Source organism: Phoca vitulina, unplaced genomic scaffold (genome assembly GCF_004348235.1).
Source record: "Phoca vitulina isolate PV1807 unplaced genomic scaffold, GSC_HSeal_1.0 scaffold1, whole genome shotgun sequence".
NCBI lineage: Eukaryota > Metazoa > Chordata > Mammalia > Carnivora > Phocidae > Phoca > Phoca vitulina.
The window spans coordinates 44,028,640-44,048,064 of NW_022589704.1; the positions used below are offsets into that span (position 1 = coordinate 44,028,640).

General features: G+C 35.7%; 1 protein-coding gene across 4 annotated transcripts in view; it reads right to left on the reverse strand.

Annotated features, from left to right (window-relative positions):
* Positions 1 to 13,630: 13,630 nt before the first annotated feature.
* The window catches only part of PMS1 (PMS1 homolog 1, mismatch repair system component), an 87,505-nt gene continuing 81,710 nt past the window's right edge, over positions 13,631 to 19,425 (reverse strand). For 3 of the 4 annotated variants that reach the window (XM_032406207.1, XM_032406211.1, XM_032406215.1), the window contains 2 exons: positions 16,915 to 17,075; positions 13,631 to 13,868 (listed from right to left, as the gene is read on the reverse strand). In XM_032406207.1, coding sequence (XP_032262098.1) covers positions 13,704 to 13,868; positions 16,915 to 17,075 — 326 coding nt within the window. In that variant the 3' untranslated portion in view covers positions 13,631 to 13,703. The remainder of the gene's footprint in view (positions 13,869 to 16,914; positions 17,076 to 19,425) is intronic. The other variant, XM_032406216.1, reaches the window with a different exon arrangement.

A 19,425-nucleotide genomic window follows, 5' to 3' on the forward strand; every position in this document is an offset into this window, starting at 1 on the left:
AAACAAAAGACAGCCTTGCCCTTCAGGTGTCAAAATCTAGTGGGGATGACAGACAGAATTAATTTATATCTTATATATTATAAAATCATATATGTAATAAATAATATTGACATATTTAGAAATCTATATATTTTTATACAGTAGAAAAAAGTATGGTCATGTAAAAAAGGAGGAAAGATATGTATTCAGAGAGAGGAACTATATATAAAGATGTGTATAATGTGAAATAGGTGAGGTGGCAAGGATGGTAAAATATGTACAAGATGCTATGAAAAAACATTAAGAAGAGAATGCTCAATTTGCTCAGGGAGATCAAGAGTTAATTCTCAAGAATTAAATTATTTTTGAATCTTGCAGGATAAATCAAAGTCTGATGGGTGGTCATGGACTGACTTGGGGTAGAGCAGGAGGGATTAGGTTATTTGGAGACAGATATTTGAGAAAGAGGAATGTATAGAAAAGCAGGAAAATCAAGGTTTATTTTAGAAAACTTCAAGCAATTTAGGATGTCAGGATTTGGGGTAGAAGAGAAAAAATGATTGGAAATGATGCTGAAAAAGTATATTGAGGTCAGACTATGAAGTGCTTGATACATCATGCTAAGAAATTTGATTTATAACAATGATTATAAGCAAGAAGAGTGATTTGGTTAGATTTGTATTTGAGAAAGATTCTTTGGTAGCAACAGGAAATATGAAGTGGGTAGGACTAGAGAAAAAGAAAGGTTTTTCAATATGGTTGAGGCCAAAAGTGATTAGAGCTCGTGCTAAGGAAATAAGTTTTGATGAGTGAGAAGAGATTCAAGAGCTTTCAGGAAGTGAACTGACAAGATGATCAGGGAGATGTTGAAATGGCTCCCATATTCCTGCCTTGGGAGTCTGGGTGCAGTGTGCAACAGTGATTATAAGTATACAGATGCATGTGTGCTAAAAGCATATGCATAAGACAGAAAGATGGGAACAGAGACGCACATCAGCACACAGGAAAGATGGGGAAGGCAACATATAAAATGTAATATATATAATGTGTATGTGAGAGAAAAGATGGAAGCAGATGGAAAAATACGTTTGTGGGGAATGCTTTTTTTTTTTTTTTAAGCAGTCCTCATTTTCATTTCAAGTCACGTAAAACCTATACTTACAATTCAGTCAATGTCTAGTTCTTTAAATGAGTTAACATATATAAAGGGCTTAGAATAGTGTCTAGTAAATAGTAAGTTTTGAATGAATTTTAACTATTTTATTATTACCCTGAACCACTGGAGACCTTTAGTCCCTACTCTCACTTTTCTACTCCATTCTGAGTTCCAAAGAAGATTTGGTAAAATCTCTGGGATAAATACAACTTTCAAATTCTTCAACATTGTCACCCAATTAAAGCATTTTGTTGAAATAAAGATGGTCTGTTTATTCAAAACAAGGAGAAGCTGGAATAAGAGCTTTCATTAATTGTCCAGATTTGTCCCAGGAAATATATAAAACTTACCCACCCCAAGTAGGGATTACAGTGACAGCGGTTTCAGATCTGCCTTAGAAAGATACTTTATGTCTTTGAGAGTTGATGCAATCTGTTTCTAAAATGGAGTTACGAGTAAGAGAAGAATTTGAGAAAAGGATAAAGAAATTCAATAAATTTCCAGAATTACTTGAGTTGGACCTTCAAAATGTTCTTATTCTTTTCCTTGAAGAATTAGAAATAATCAGACCAAAATGTCCATATACTACAGCAAATTTCAAAGAAAATATAAATTATTTTAACTACATAGGAGCTTTCATTAGCTTAGTAGAAAATTAACTGTAAATTCATAGTATCAAATTATTGTCAGCATCTAATTACTCTAAGATACTGTCATGATGAGTAACTTACCAAAAATGATATACATTTGTTATACTTAGATGTACAGTGACAAACTAACCATTTTTAAAATACTTTGTTTAAAAAAAAAAAAAAAAACAGAGAAAGGAAGGAAGGAAGCAAAGCAAGCAAGCAGGTAGGGGCAGGGCAGGTGGGCAAAAAAATAAAATGCTTTGTTTTTTAACTGTAATATCTCCTAAGAAATAGGTGAAAAAAGATAAGAGATGTGAACTAATATTCACTGAGTATCTACTATGTCCTAGTTGCTTTACATTTTCCCTCATTTTGTCTTTACAAAACTTGGCAAAGTAAATATTATCCCCATACAACATAGAGGTGGCACATAGAAGTTAACAGTCTATCATAACAGAGCTAGTAATGGAAAAAGCTGGAATTTAATCCTGAAGCTTTCCAACTCCAATGCCTACAGTCTTACAGCATACTGTACTACTGACTCTTAAATATAGGACATATATGTCTTATATTTGAATGAAAGTTATAAATTTTAAAGAAATTTGTATATTTCACTGACATATCATGTGCTTCTTTTGAACTACCATCTTCACTTATAGTTTCTGTTTCTTCCTCCTTTGGGGAAAAGAAAAATGTAATATTAGAACCAGTCTTAACATGTATATGAGAGTAGGTAGTTTTCCCCCAAAATGTATATCCCTAAATTGCCTGAAATTCAATAATTAAGATACGAATTTCAGAGCAACTAAATCCAAATATCCTAGTCATTCACAACATAGTTTTCCCCCCTTTATGATAGAATGTATCTTTTTATCATTCACATTGATATAAAATCCTTTCAATCTAATTCCTTTTAACACTTGGCCAAGATCAACCAAATTAAGAAAAAAGGAGTATAATCTGTGGTTGGGAAAGAAAGAACAACCAAGAGGTTATCTGGAAATATTCAGGCCCCTATGGAATGCAGGAGAAAGTATAGAGACAGCAATAAGGACATGGAACCCACAAAGTCTATAGAGAAGGATAACAAAATACACATTTCCTCCCAAGGCTAAACGTCAAAATATTTGCTGTTATGAAAATTAAGACAAATTAAATAAATTTAAAGCATCTTTTTGTCCATGTGCACCATAAACTCAACATTCTTGTTAAGTATGGTTTGATCATCATCCAAAGTCACTAATGAACACATTTTACTGGCAAATATTAGAATGGAAAAATGGAAAATAGAAATATATGCTTTAAAATTTACTTCGACTGAATTTAAGTTTAGAACTAATATATTTTTTTAAATACCTCAAGAATGTCAAATTCTTCTTCAAGCTCTTCTAAAGAAACTTCTTCTTCTATGTTGAATGAACACAATGAAAATGAGATGACTAAAACACTTAGACGTAACATAAATGGAATTTTAGCAGTGTGATTTTTTTCAACTAACCTTCCTTACTCCTTCCAATTCATTTTCAACATGTTTTAAACTAATATTCTTAATGCACAGTTCTGATTATGTTACTTTCCTGCTTAAAAACTTTTAGCTGCTCTTACTAAAGTTGAAAATCTTTAGCCTGATATTCAGGGCCCTTCAAAATTTGTTTCCAAAAGAATTTCTAATCTTATTTCCTGTGACCCTCCTTCGGATGAGGAGTAAGAGTATTGGTTAGTCAACATTTGCAGATTTGGAATTAAAGGGAAAGAGTGCTAAATAAAATGCTAACATTCAAATATACAGATAATTATAGATTGCCTTCTGGGTTAGGCACCATGCTAGGTGATAAAGATAAGCAGAGGTAAAACTATATATAAGAAAGATTACAATACTTAGTGACTTTAATACTAAGTATACTAAGCACTGAATGAATGACAAACATAAGAACTAGAGTTTACGGTTTACTTAACTGTTTTGAAAAAAAAAAAAAAAAAAAAATAGAAAGATGCCCAGGCAGAGGTAAGAGTCCCATAAGCTATGAGTGAGAAGGAGAAAATGAGGGAAGAACTTTTGTGGTGACCAAACACAGGTTCCCTCCAAACCTAGGGCTTCTACCTTTCTTCCTATTGACTCTGGCTGTTGCTCTCCACCCAGAGAGCATTTTCATCTTGTCTTTTCTATATTCTTTCACATTCTTTTACTATTTAATTTGAATGTCTTCTTCTATGTTAATGGTTTTGATATCATTTTATTTGTTTTTTAATTGTAATCCATTGCAAATCCTTTTTGGAAATAAACAGTGATCAAGTCACATTTTCTTTACTGTTTCAATTTTTTTTTCCTTCAAAAAGCAAATAAACCAATTAAAAATGTATCTGAACAGACATTTTTCCAAAGAAGACATACATATGCTCACATGTACATGAAAAGATGCTCAACATCATTAATCATCAGGGAAATGCATATAAAAACCACAATGAGGTATCACCTCACACCTGTTAGAATGGCCATTGTCAAAAAGATAAGAAATAACAAGCATAGGCAAGGATGTGGAGAAAAGGGAATCCTTGTGCACTGTTCATGGGAATGTAAATTGGTAAAACCACTATGTAAAACAGTACAGAAGTTCCTCAAGAAATTAAAAATAGAACTACCATATGACTACCATATGGCCCAGCAATCCCTATTCTGGGTATTTATAAAAAAAAACACAACAAAACACTAATTTGAAAAGATATATGCACCCCCATGTTCACTGTAGCATTATTTACAATAGCCAAAATACGGAAACAACCTAAGTGTCTATTGATGAATGGATAAATAAAATTTGTGGTATATATATATATATATACACACACACACACACATACATATATATACACACACACATATACACATATATACACATACATATATATATACACACACACACATACAATGGAATATTATTTAACCATAAAAAACATTTGTGACATTTGCCATTTGCGACATGGGTGGATGGCGCGAGCCAAGCTACTCATGCTGTTTGACAAAGTCCAAGTATGGGGGACGATCCTGAAAACAGGAGACTCCACAGCTGGCTCCTGCTATTCTCTTTCATTTTGTTTATGGCAATCTTTATAATTGTGGGAATATTTCTGGGGTTTCATGATAAAGTGACTACTCATCTTAGTTATGCCTATCTAAGCAATCATAATGAAACTAATTCCACGGAGAATTAGTTTCTATAGAACAAAATAACAAAACGGTCACGCTCTGTCTAGCACCTTTCTCTTTGCGTACTGTTTTTTAGTTTTAGCGAAAGTCAATAAGCAGAAATCAATAAAGGTCATGTTAATCATTACAAAGGAAAAATGAAAGAAGGCTATGGCTGTAATCCAGAAAATGATCTAAGATTTGGAAAAACAAAAATATCCTAACATATGAATAAAGTTCCTCCGAGGCTGTGAAGAGGAGATGCTTGCAACCTGATCCTGTGTCTGTGTCTCCTCATTCGCCTTTCCTATGAGAGACCCACCCCGGCTGGAGCTGGACTCCGGCAGGTGGACCAGAGGGTATGACCAGAGGGTATGATGTGAAATAAGTCATTCTCTGATCTCTTAAATGTGGAATCTAAAACACAAACTGACAGATACAGATTGCAAATTGGTGGTTGTAGAGGCTAGAGGTGGGAGGAGGGGGAATGGGTGTACTGTGCTTTTTAAGTTTAAATAAATTGAATAAAAAATTATTTTTAAAAGTACACTCAACATTATATAACCTATGATGAAAGAATGTGAAAATATTTCGTTAAAACTGGTGTGAAAAAAAGCGAACAAAAAACATGCAAGAAACTTTAGAAACAAAACAACAAAACAAGAAAAATTCCCAGCCCCCACAGCCCAGCTGCGCAATATTCCTCATGAAGCTGATCACCCTTGCTGATGTGATTTGCATTTATTCTGAACCTCCCTGCATTTTTCTTCCTCTCATTCAACATTGACTCTAACAGGGTTATCTGTAGACTATTCTCTTTTAATAGACAAAATCTTCCTGAAGGCAGAAATTATGTTTTATTAAATTTTGAATCCCTCTGTGTCTTGAATTCCCCAAGGTTTTGATAGATGTCTGGTAAAAACAGAGTGAGTGAATAAATTTGAGTAAGTTTTAAAATGTCACTAAAATCGTTCTTTATGAAAGAGGTAAATCATTCTTTATGAAAGAGGTCACTAAAATCATTCTTTATGAAATGGTAAATCATTCCCAGAGGAGAATGCTCTTAAGAAACTATTATGGGCAACAATATCTAGACAAATCATAGCATGAATCAAAGATAAAAGAAAAGTTAATATTCAGTAAAAATTATTAATCTCTTTCTCACTCATAGTTTGATCCCATGGATAGGTGACAACATGGGCAGGTAAGAATGGAAAATTCTAGTGATTATGTGGAAGAGCTGAAAATCAGATCTTCAAATAATCCTCAAAAGTAATATTATCTCCAATCTCAAAGGCATAATCAAAGAACAACTTAAATATAAATTATTTTTAAAAATATAAATTATTTAATGCTAGAACACTTTCATGAGAAGAAAATAAAATGTGGGGCGCCTGGGTGGCTTAGTCGGTTAGGTGTCCAACTCTTGATTTCGGCTCAGGTCATCATCTCAGCTCGGGTCATGATCTCAGGATCATGGGATTGAGCCCCAAATTGGACTCCTCACTCAGTGGAGAGTCTGCTTCTCTCCCTTTTCTTTTGCCCCTCTCCCTGCTCATGCACACTTTCTCTAAAATAAATAAATAAATCTTTAAAAAATGGAAAAAAGAGAAAGAAAAGGAAAATGCTTGACATTTCATAAATAAATTTATATTAAAAAAAGACTACAACATTTTTATATGAAAATTTCAGATGAATTTGCAACTCCTATACTGATCATTTTCTCAACGATCAACATGACATTTTAGTAATAAACCTTCTCAAATTGGCATAATGTAAGTGTTCTGTTTGTCTATCTCTGTATAATAAACCACATCAAAACTCAGTGGTTTAACAATTTATCTTTCATGGTCCTGGGGGTTGATGAGCTCAGCTGGGCAGTTCTCACTGGAAGTATTTCATCTAATTGTAACAGATGGCAACTGAGGCTAGAGTCATCTGAAGGCATCTTCCCTTACTACCTGGCACCCGAGCTTAGGATGGCTGAACAACTAGAAATAGGTAGTCAAGCATTTCTCTCCACCTGGCTAGCTTGTGCTTTCTTATAACAGGCTCAAGGTAGAATGGCTTCTTATGAGGTGACGACTTCCTCAGAGAAACTGTTTCAAGAGAGCCAGGAGGAAAGCTTCAAAGCTTCTAGGATTTCATCTTGGAAGGCATATAGTGTCACTTCTGTTATAATCTAATGGTCGAAGTAATCTAAACTAGCCCAGATTTAAGGAAGTAGAGGAATAGTCTCCACCTCTTAATGGGGGAATGGCTTGTGGGTACAAGAAGGTAAGAATTGATGGTGGCCAGTTCAGAGCCAGCTACCTCAGTAACATTCTTGAGAATATATAAATCCAACTTCTTTTTTTTTTTTTTAAGATTTACTTATTTATTTTGAGAGGGAGAGAGAGAGTGCATGTAGGGGGAGGGGCCTGAGGAGAGGGAGAAAAACAGACTTCCTGCTGAGCAGAGCCTAAGGCAGGGCTTCAGGGCTCCATCTCAGGACCCTGAGATCATGACCTGAGCAGAAATCAAGAGCCAGAGGCTCAACTGACTGAGCCACACAGGCACCCCTAAATCCAACTTCTTAAATAAAGAATGGTTGTCCCGTAAGAAAACCTAAATCTAACTTCCCAATGAAAATTGAGAATAGAGAACCATAAACAGATTCATAGTTCTGATTATTTGATTTTCAGTATACGTTTATATTAAAAATGTATCTGTATTCTGTTTCAAGAACCTAGCATTTGGCCAAAGGATTATGTGTACTCTTCCCGAACCAGTAGAAATGTTGGAAATGCAGAATATCAGATCCTGCCCCAGAACTATTGAATCAGACATGTATTTTAGCAAGATGCCCAACAAATTCACATGCACATTAAAGTTTTGGGAAGTGCTGTGCTCGCTTCAGCAGCACATATACTAAAGTTTTGGGAAGTGCTGACTTGGACCATATTCATACACTAGTATACACAGGGTATCCCTACACTTCTCATCTGAAGAAACCTAGAAAACATGAAGTATCCTTCTTCCAACTTTGGAGAAGTATTGTACATTTAACTTTGGTTTTAAGTGGAAAAAATAGCTAAAACTTGACTGCCCCTATAAAATCTTTGACAAGTTAGAAACTACATGTGTGGAGTGGAAACCTTGTTTTTATCTGGGACATCAAGGATTATCACTATGTATGTGGGAAAATGTTTGACCTATGACAGTTTTTTTTTTTATGTAAGTAGGGAAGCTAAGGAGACAGACCCAAAAAGGTGCAAAGAACTTCAAAATAGATAAGTACCTTATGTACATTTAACTAGTTATATATAAAGTCACATGGAAATGTTTTTTGCTATTATTAGTGAATTACTTAAAATATATTTTTGGGCAGGACAGCATCACTGTCTTGCAAGTTAATTTGCTGTTATTTACCAATGTCTTTAGATTAAATGAAAGCCAATTTAAAACCAAAAATGTCCTTTTTAAATAAATAAAATTAACTTTTGAGAACATACCATTTTCTTCCAAAAATACGTTCAATCCACTCACAATCTTTTGCTTGTTTCTTCTTAACTCATCACTCATTTCTATGATCTAAATTATAAAACATAAAACACCTACAAGAAAGTTCTTAAAAAATCAGTTCAACATTAAAGATAATTTTTAATTTGCCAGCCATTACTTTGTCTTGCTAGGAAATATATTTGAATACTGAAGTCCTTTATAAATAAAACCATTTCATTTAAGGAACAGCTAGAAACTTTAGGTTGGTTTCCAAAAGGCCCCAGATACAAGCCTAGATTACAATTTAAACACCTGATTTAATAATTTTCTAAAAGGAGATTGAATGATTTTCCTAGTCTGTGAGAAACTCAAAAGAATTAGCTGCAATTACATTGACTTCTTAGTAAAGAAAGGAAAGGCAAATGAGCCTCCATTCTTCTAGTAATCTGGTATCACCATAAATTAGCCAAATGAGGAGAGACTTCTTTTCCACTTTAATTCTATTATGGCATCATGTCAGAGATGAGGGCCTCAATACCTGTCAAATAGACTCTCTTCCTTACTACAGAGCCTTTATCTCTTTCCATTTGGATCACTTACACTGTCTGAATTCTTAAGTAGCCTGCTAACTTGTTCTGCTTTTAACTTGGCTACAGTCTTCTGAACCTTACTGTGAACTTCCCTGCTTAAAAATTTAATGAAGGGGGGGAAATCTGAGGGGGAGATGAACCATGAGAGACTATGGACTCTGAGAAACAAACTAGGGGTTCTAGAGGGGAGGGGAGTGGGGGGATGGGTTAGCCTGGTGATGGGTATTAAAGAGGGCACTTACTGAATGGAGTACTTGGTGTTATATGCAAACAATGAATCATGGAACACTACATCAAAAACTAATGATGTAATGTATGGTGATTAACATAATTTAAAAAAAAGAAAAAAAAATTAATGCCTTCCCACAGTCCTTATGATAAAATTTTCCAAATCCTTTGAGCACCTAGATGGCTCAGTTGGTTAAGCATCTGCCTTCAGCTCGGGGCATGATCCCAGGGTCCTGGGACTGAGCCCCGCGACCTCAGGCTCCCTGCTCAGCAGGGAATCTGCTTCTCCCTCTCCTTCTGCCCCTCCCCCTGCTTGTGGTCTCTCTCACTCTCTCTCTCTCTCAAATAAATAAAATCTTTAAAAAAATTTTTCCAAATCCTTAGAGGCCCGAGACCCTTTATGAACAATGTACTGCCTGTTATTCTTTTTTTTTTTTTTTTTAATTTTATTCCTTTATTCATAAGAGACAGAGAGAGAGAGGCAGAGGGAGAAGCAGGCTCCCCGCTGAGCAGGGAGCCCAATGTGGGACTCGATCCCAGGACCCTGGGATCATGACCTGAGCCGAAGGCAGACGCTTAACCATCTGAGCCACCCAGGCGCCCCGTGTACTGCCTATTATTCTAATCCAATCTCCATTTACTCCTCAAGATCCAATGATGTAGAATTCCCTGCATTCATCCATGTACTGACACATGCTATTCCGTCTGCCTGAAATACCCTTCTTTTCTTTCTTCTCCCAGATAATTCCTTATCGAGGTTCAGCTTACTAGTTTCTTCCATAGGTTTCTCCAAGTTGGAGTGGGTACCCTTTTATGCTTCCATAGTACATACTACATATCCTCCTAATATTCATATTGTACTGCAATAGTTTTCTCCTCTAGAGGGCAAAGAATGTCTTTGTAGTCTGTGTTCAGCACTGAGTGTGACACTCAGTAAACGTTATTGAATAAACGAAGAAATGAATATACAACTAAAGTAGAGATGGAGAGGTTTGTTTTAGTGTTTCTAGTCCAGTTTGAGTAGGGTGGAAGAAATCTATCCCCACCCCCACCCCCCGATTAGTTTAAAAGAATTTATGGAAAAAGTGGCCTAGTTCAGAGGCAGTTAAATATGGTCAACAGTAATGTAGTAATAATTAACCAAAAAGAGGTTATTCCAGGTCCTGCTAATGAATGTTCAAGACAAAACAGGAAGAAACAAAATTATGGAATGTTAGAAATGATTGTGCACTTGGGGGTCAAGTTCAGCATCTTCACTGCAGAGATGAAAAATGAGCTAAAAGAAATGGATTTGAGATTGTTGGGGAACTTTGATATAGGATAGGGCAGTGGTTCAAATTTGTGTGGCTCAAATTTGATAACCACTGGGACAGCATTTTAAAAACTAGAGAAAGGATCGTTATATTAATTTGTAGTGGTTTAAGGAGGAATAAAAAGTGTAATAAAAAATAAGCAGAGAAAATCTCAAGGCAGCAGTGGTGAGAATTAAGTGGTGTATTGCTAGTATTACTGGAAACAATAAAGGATTTGAAGATTAAAAATTCTTTAAGTTTAGGTGAGACTAACCAAAAGATCTAGACTAAGGTAACAGTTAGCTCTTAATTATTCATGCTTATAAAGTAATTGACAAATCAAGTCATTTTTTTAATTTGGCTTTGCAGTAAAATTTATTCTTTCAGTACTTTGTTTTGTGTATGGTAGTAACATTTGAAGTAGAACTAGTAGAGTAACTAGATCATCTGTGGGTACTGAGGCAAATCATTTAATTATTCATCTGTAAAATTATTTCGATTATAGACCACCTCAAAGACTTTTTATTAACTATGAATCCACCAACACTGGTTTGCCATAATCAATCTACAATGCTCCAAGAACAAGTCTAATTCATTTAAATACCTTAATATCATTATTGGTATTTTAGTTTGCTTGGCAACTTTGGTTTTTAGGTTAGTGGGTCAACATTTGGGTGCCCAATAAATCGGTCATAGTTAAGAAACGCAGGCTGCTGGTGAGATAGATTGCAATTCCTACAATCCCAGCCCCAAAATCTGGATAAGGTCACAGAGAATCAAATAGCCAGTGTAAATAACGACAAAAACCTGTCCATCGGAATTAAGGCCTAACATTATCAGTAGGTTAAATAAACGTAACTTTGTAGGCACTGCTGGACCATGCATGGCTATCTTCAAGGCAAAAGGTCCAACATCGGGAGGCCTCCAGGCCTCGCCTCTGCATGGCTTTGGCACCACTTCTGTGCTATAGCTATGGCTGGGATGCTAAGTTAGGCCCTTGGGTCTCAAGAGCTCTTTGGAAAATCCACACCCTGAGAGTTCTCCCCCTCCCCAGGCAAACCCCAGCCTCGTGAGAAAAAGGGGAATTTAGGGTAGGCTTGTCTTTCTCTCCAGATGTCCTCCCCTCGCCCTTGATGCCCAGCGCCAGCCTCCCAAACTGCAGTGGCCGTTACCTCCACCCTGGGAGCCAGGGCTTCGCCGTCGCAGCCGCCCGCTCCAGCCATTTTGTCCCGTGGGGCCACGGCGGCTGCAAGGGCTTGTGGGGAAATGGGGAGGGCAGCCAGGGCAGCGCGCGGGGGCGGGGCTTCCGCGGCCTCCTAGGGAGCCAGGAGGCGGGGCCCCAGCTGAACCAGCCCGGATCCCACCCACCAAACGCCCTTAGAGAAAATGCTGCAGCCCAAGGTTGAGCTAGCATTCCTTACAGTGGTGCCAGGGAGTGCTTTGTGTGCTTTCCCCCTAAATACTTTTGTTGACTTAACAACTCTATAGGGCCTATTTCTCAGGGCAGGCAGTGTAACAGTGGTAAAGAACATGAGTTCTAGGGATAGAGTCTCAATAGTACCTACAATCCTAAATTTGTTGTGAAGATTAAATGGAGATCATACAAGCTAAGTAAGTGCATCGTGTATCCAGCAGATAGGTAGTAAATACCTGCCGTCATTACTAGCCTGACTGCGCACAATCCAAGGCTGCAAAGAAAAAGCAAAGTAAGTTTATTCATCTTAGAGGCTGTCATTGGATCTCTTCCAACAATTGACTGTTACCAGCTAGAAAATGAGTCCTAAATTTTGCATAGCGCTGGTACAAATGTGTGATGCAAATTTCGTCATCTTCTGTATCTCTGTGGGCTTCTCCTTCCTCAGTTTACCCAGTAATTTAAAAAGGATTACTCTCAGAAATGTCTCCCAGAGAAGGACCCTAAGCTTTCAAAGGGGATAATGGAAAAAATATAGTATTTAGGTTATGGGTAAGAGGATCATGTTGGCAGGGAAAAAAGGCTTGGCTACAGGTAGAATTCCATGTATCACAATTTGTACCTCTTGACACAAGGTTCTTAGGAATTGAAAACTTCTTGAGAATTACGGGAGATGACACTGAGTATGGAGACAGTGTAACCAGTATAACACATCTTACTTTATAAAACAAATATATCCATTAAAAAATATTTCAACTTTTTGTAAATCAAGTGTTTTGGTACTCTATGTGTGGGACCTAGTTTTTTAAAGGACATAATGAATAATCTTAACCTAAATTTTCTGTTAAATCTCTGGATCTTCCCATTCCTGACAAATGTTGACCCCAAAGCCCAATAATTTCCATATAAGAGAGAGCAATTTCTAAACTGTTACCCCAAGAGAAATGGCAGGATTTTGAAAGCTAAACTTTCTTCCTCTAAACTTCATTTTATCACTTTCTCCCACTCCCTCTCTCCATCCTACTTTAAACAACATGGACAACTTCTGTCAGATATGCCAGCTCAGTCTTTGATTTCTCTCTGCACAGGACTGATCCAGTGTATTAGTCCACTCAGGCTGCCATCATATACCACATACTGGGTGGCTTAAAAGAACAACATTTATTTTCTCATGGTTCTGGAGACTAGAAGTCCAAGATCAAGGTGTCAGCATGCTTGGTTTCTGGTGAGAGCTCTATTCCTGGATTATAAAGGGCCACCTTCTCTCTGTATCCTCACATGGGAGTTGGTGGGAAAAAAGGAGAGAGCGTGAGCAAAAGCTCTGATGTCTTACAAGGGCACTAATCGCACCATGAGGGCCCTTACCCTCATGACTTCATCTAAACCTAATTACCTCTGAAAAGGCCCCATCTCCAAATTCCATCACAATGGGGTTACGACTTCAACCTACGAATTTTGGGGACACAATTCAACCCACAGCCCTTAGTAAATCAACCACCCAAGAATACTAGGTATTTTCAGTTTGGAGTTTACAACCAATTAATTATTATGAAGGCTGGTTCTTGAGAATAAATTGAATAGTTGACGTTAGTTTAAGTTTTTGAAATTTTTTTATATATAGAAATCAGTGAAGCTTCACTTATAAAATAACTAACACATGATAGTACAAAGATGGTTTAAAAACTGACTCATATTATTTTATTACCAAATCAATTTCAATAGTAACAAATTTTCTTAAACATATTTAATCAGGTAGTTTCTGGAAGATGGGTTAAATGATGAAAAAATGGGCGACCATGAACACACCCTTTAATTTCATTTCCAAATTGGTCCTTCATTCTGTAGATAATGTCTTGGACGTCCTCTTTGGATAAGTACATGGGCAACTGTCTAGATAGACGCACTGCTTCTCCCTGTGAAGAGAAAGCCATATGTTTTACCATGATACACCCTGAAGCAGAAAACATTTTATTCCTGGCAAGAAAGAAGACAGAAAATAGATTATATTCTTATTATTCATTCACTCACATATTAAGTGTTAGTCACTACTGTAGGTTTTACACACAGTAGAGAGTAAGACAAACATCCTTGCTCATGTGAAATTTATATTCTAGTGCAAAGAAACAAAACAGATAAAAAGACAAAGAAAATTTTGGGGCATCTCGGTGGCTCAGCCAGTTGGGCGTCCAACTTTTGATTTCAATGCAGGTCATGATCTCAGGGTCATGGGATCGAGCCCCATGATGGGCTCCACAATGGGCATCGAGCCTGCTTGGGATTTTCTCTCTCCCTCTTCCTCTCCCCACACCCCCCTCTCCCTCTCTTAAGGAAAAAAAAAAAAAGAGTCCTGACATGAACGGGAGGTAGAGTCAAAACCTGTTGATGAACTGGTTATGAAGGATACAGAATCAAGGATAATGTCCACATTTTTGGTATGGTGATGCTGTTTTCTGATAGAAAAAACTGAGCATTTAGGGGTAAATGGTATTAGCAAACTGGTTTCTTTGAAGATTTATTAAAAAAAAACTGTACTTCAAAGAGCTTGAGCCTAATATTATTCTAACTACATACCCTCTCCCATTATCTTTCCAACCATCCTACTCCTTTCCAACTAAACCTATTCTTTTCTTCACTTTGACCTTTGATCTCCTCAGTCCCTCCTTGTTGCTCTGCCCCACCAGCACCCTTCTTGTCATCTTTCCCTATTTAAGGCACAGACAGTAAGACATTAAGGATACTATTTCTAGCTTCCTCTATTCCTTCTTGATTCCTACTAGAACGTAATTCAACTTTATATTCCTCTAGGACCTAACACAGTTTCTCCTATACATTACGGGTTCAAATGTTCTTGTTCTACCATATTCATCTTGTAATCCTTATACTTGGATAAACTGTACCATGTACTGTTGGAAAATCACCAAACTATCCTGGCTGGATCCAATATCAATGTCAGCTCTTATGAGTGCTCAATGCCATTTGAACATCTTAGTCTTCTCTAATCAATCTTCTCTTACAGTACCTACAGCTCTTATGTTCAGATCTTTTCTACTATACTCAAAAATCCCCAATGCCTCCCCAGCCTCCTCACTCGCAGTAGGTAACTTCTTCTACACCTTCATCACATGTATCATACATGACTTCTCTCAAGTTTACCTCCAAATAATTTTACTTCCACTTTCCCTTTCTTCTGCTCTTGACTGAGAGAAGTTTCTCCTTTCTAAAACTTCTATCGTTATTCCATCTTCCTTCCTGCCTCTTTTGGAACATCTGCTCTCCAATCTTTTATGTCAGTCTTTTCCACTAACAACACAGACAAGCTAATCTCTCTTCTTTTTACCACCATATGACTTGCTGCCTACACTTTTTCACTAACTTCCCCACTCTTTAGCCATTGGTAAGTCTTCCATCTGGACTACTTTTCTATTATCACTGCCATCTAGCAGCCAAACCAGATGGTCTTCAAGCAACTATTACTCTATAAAGAATCTGATACTACTTTCTCATTTTTAAATTTCTTTCCTCCCTTGACCTTTATATCTACCCCTCTACTGGTTTTTCTTTTACTCTCCTATCTTTATTTCTGATTCATCTTATTCAGCTTGACCTTAAATGGAAGTATTCCTGTAGATCTTACAGAAGTTCTTTTTTTCCTAAACTCTCTTCCATAATAATCAATCCACAACTGACTTAATGTAATGGGAGGTATAATATTAGTAAAAATATTTATATCTAATCCCAACCACTCTTTTTATTTTTGAAATCATATTTTTTCCTACATGGCTTTTCAATACACAAAACACTACCTCAACTCCTTCAACCTTCATTTAAGTTTATAATACCTCTTCCACAAGAAAAGATTCCTTTTGAAGTCATTAGAAACTATCAGTGTTAAATCAGAGGGGGAGACGAACCATGAGAGATGATGGACTCTGAAAAACAAACTGAGGGTTCTAGAGGGGAGGGGGTGGGAGGATGGGTTAGCCTGGTGATGGGTATTAAAGAGGGCACGTTCTGCATGGAGCACTGGGTGTTATACACAAATAATGAATCATGGAACACTACATCAAAAACAAATGATGTAATGTATGGTGATTAACATTACAATAAAAAATTAAAAAAAGAAAAAAGAAACTATCAGTGTTAAACTGCTCACACAATAGGCTAGGAAGTTCCACAAGTCAAAGCTCTTGAAGGACTTACAGAATGCTACTGAATACAATCTTTGGAAAGGGTAAAAAGTGGACTTTCCTGAAGCCTGACCCTCAGAATACAGTGGGTACATCATTATTATAGTCTAAACAAAAGTGGCCTATTTTTTTTTAAAGGGAAAAACAAATATTATTTACGTTTGGCTTGTTTTTGAAATAATACCAAACTTGAGGGATAGAACTTCAAACATAGAGACATTCACTATTGTTTTCCAACCACTATCCCATACTTGGGACATTTAAAACCTTATAATCTTCCTCCATCCCCTATTACTTCAGAACTTATTTTTTAACCCACTGTTACATTTCTCATTTGTGGTAGATATTCCTAGGTAACTAAAATTTCCTTTTATTCAATAATACATCTTTTTTTCTTCCCTTTTTGCTCTTGAAGAAATCAGGGATTGAAATCCCATTGTAGTTCTTTATAGACAGGTATTTGGTATAAAGAGAGAAATTTTGAACCCCTTCTTAAAAATCAGAAAGAACTTCACTATAAAGGGTCTCATGCATTAAGGCTCTTCCTCAATATGCACTCAAGAAATAATGTTAGAGTAAGGATCCATTATAGAGTTTACTACAACCAGTCTATGATATGAAATTTTTAATGGAATTTTTTTTTTAGTAGTATTTCTTCTTAGAAACAGATAATAAACCTTATAGAAACTTTACTATTTTGAAAATTTACTATTTTATTAAGAAATAGTTAAGTATGTTAAAACCTAACCAACCTACATAATCTAATGCATACCTCTAAATAACTTATCACTTTGCGAGGTCTACACTCATAAACTTCCTTTGCATTTTTGTTTAATATAGCATTAAGAATTTCTTTTAAGTCCATCACTCCATAGAATGGGAGACAATTAGCCATTTCTTCTATTTCCAAGTAGTCTTCGGCAATGGAAACACCTAAAAGAAAAATAAAACCACATGTAGATAGTTTTGTTTAAATTATATTCCAGAAAATGTCTATTAAAAACAAAATCACTGTTAAAACATTTAGTGAACCTTCCTTAGAATTTAATATAGTCAGGATAAAGTTTTGTTCCTTATTTGGAAAGCAAATAATAATTTCCCATAGGATTTCACATTAAGTCACAAGTGCTCATAGACACCACATGTGCTTTATATCACTTAATTTAATCTTAGTTATTGCACTTCTGTTCCCTACATTTGTTTAGAACATTTCTTCCTTTGGAGAGAAAATGGAGTCCCATGATATTTATTAAAATAAAACTGGTTTAAGTGTTTTAACAACTGCTGCTGTTCAAATTCTATTCTACTAGTTTAGTACTAACTTAAAGGCCTGAATTATTTCTATGATTATTTTAACTTACAAATTATAAAAATACTCACATAGTAATTTATTTTTTCCAGTTTTATTGAGATATAATTGATAAACACTAAGTTTATGGTATACATAGTATTGATTTGACACACTTATATATTGCAAAATGATTACCACTATAGTAACTTATTAATATATTACTAATTTGAGAGAATGAAATACTGTTTACTCAGTAATGTTGACTCAAAATATTTTAGTAAAACAATATTTAAAACTGACATTTATTAAACTACTTTAAATAATTTAGTGACTAAAATAAAACTAAAAACCAGCTACATGATTAGATATATAATGGGGTAAAATACCCATAACAGCATAAATTCCAAAGGATCAAATTTGGCTTTGGAATGCATTTTAAGATGTTGCAAAATAGCAGATATTTGACTTCTTTGGCTCTGTGTAACAGTGTTCTTAATATTTAAGTCCACCATGTTACCCAAAATTAAGAAAATGAGACAGTTCAATGTTGGGTAAGTGGTAGTTATCAACAGATGAATAAAAAAAAAAAAAAGGAGTGATGTAGCCTGATGAGTTTCAGATCCTGAGATGTCAGTGATCCTATCCCTAATCTGTTTCCAGTTACAGATCACTTCCTTGACCTGGATAAGATGCAATGGTGGTACACTAAACAGACCAGGCATCCCTGGAAACAACTGGAGAGTAAGAGAAGATCTATAATCAAGCATTAAGGAATAAAACACAGAGTTTGGTCAAGGGAGACAAAATGAGAATTTGAGCAACCAGGGGAACTTAAATGGGACTTGAAACAGGATTTACATAGGCAAAGAGGAAGAAGTAGAATATTATAGTTCACATCTTTTTACATATATAGATAAGGAAATTACAAAAATATTAGCCCAGAGACTTTTCACTATTGCTGGTTCTTTACCTTTTACAGAACAATTATATGGAAAAGTCTAATAGTGACTACATTTGCCCTGGAAGATCATAAACATTTCACAGAATTACTTGTGGATATGGGTAAAGTATTTGGCAACAGATGAAGAAATTGAGGAATATTTTAATCATCGTGTTTGCAAAATTCTGGTATGGGAAACTTACAGACATTTGGAACCATGTAACAATAAACTTTCAAGAATTCTAAGATTCTATGAAATGCTTCCCAATTTTCAGGGAAAATACTTCAAATGAGTAAGTGGTTTGACAAGTTTTCACTTCTTAAAATACAGAATTCTTATTGATGTAGAACAAAAAACTATTCCCATGAACAAGCAAAATTCTCAGGATCACATTCAGAAACTTTTCCCTCAAAGTCAGATGGAGGAATACATCTCTTTTAAATGTCCTTATCATTCAAAGATGTTTTGTGACAACTGGAAAACTGCTCATCCAAAGTTAGTCCAAGACAACAAACTCACGAAGAGGAGACATGGTCTTTAAGAAAACATAACAAAAAATTAATGCAGGAAAAAAAGGCTTAAAAAAGAAGAAAACATGAGAGTTTTTAATTTGATCTGTTATTGCTAAGATAAATAATGCTGATCACAATCTAAGAAAAATTAATTCCAATCAAAATCAAGTCAGTTTGCAGATGACTCTTACTCATTTTTATATCGTTGGTGCCTTGCAAAGAACCTGGCATTCAACAGGACTTAAAAAACACTATCCACAAGCTAAGAGCTAAAAGCGTTTGTCAGACAGAAACTTAGTGGGTAACTAAAAAATAAACATGTTCTTGGAAAAGACAGGGAAGTAGTTATCCTAACCTTAAAAAAATTGCTGTGATAACATTTTTCATGAAAAAAATGGCACCTGCCAGCAATACCACATAGTTAATTAGAAAAACAGATTAAGAAAAAAATACCTTATTACACACATACCTATACACACCCCTTGCTTCACATTTCAAATAAATTAAGAAGATGCTAGGGGTCTCAAGGAAGATTTCTG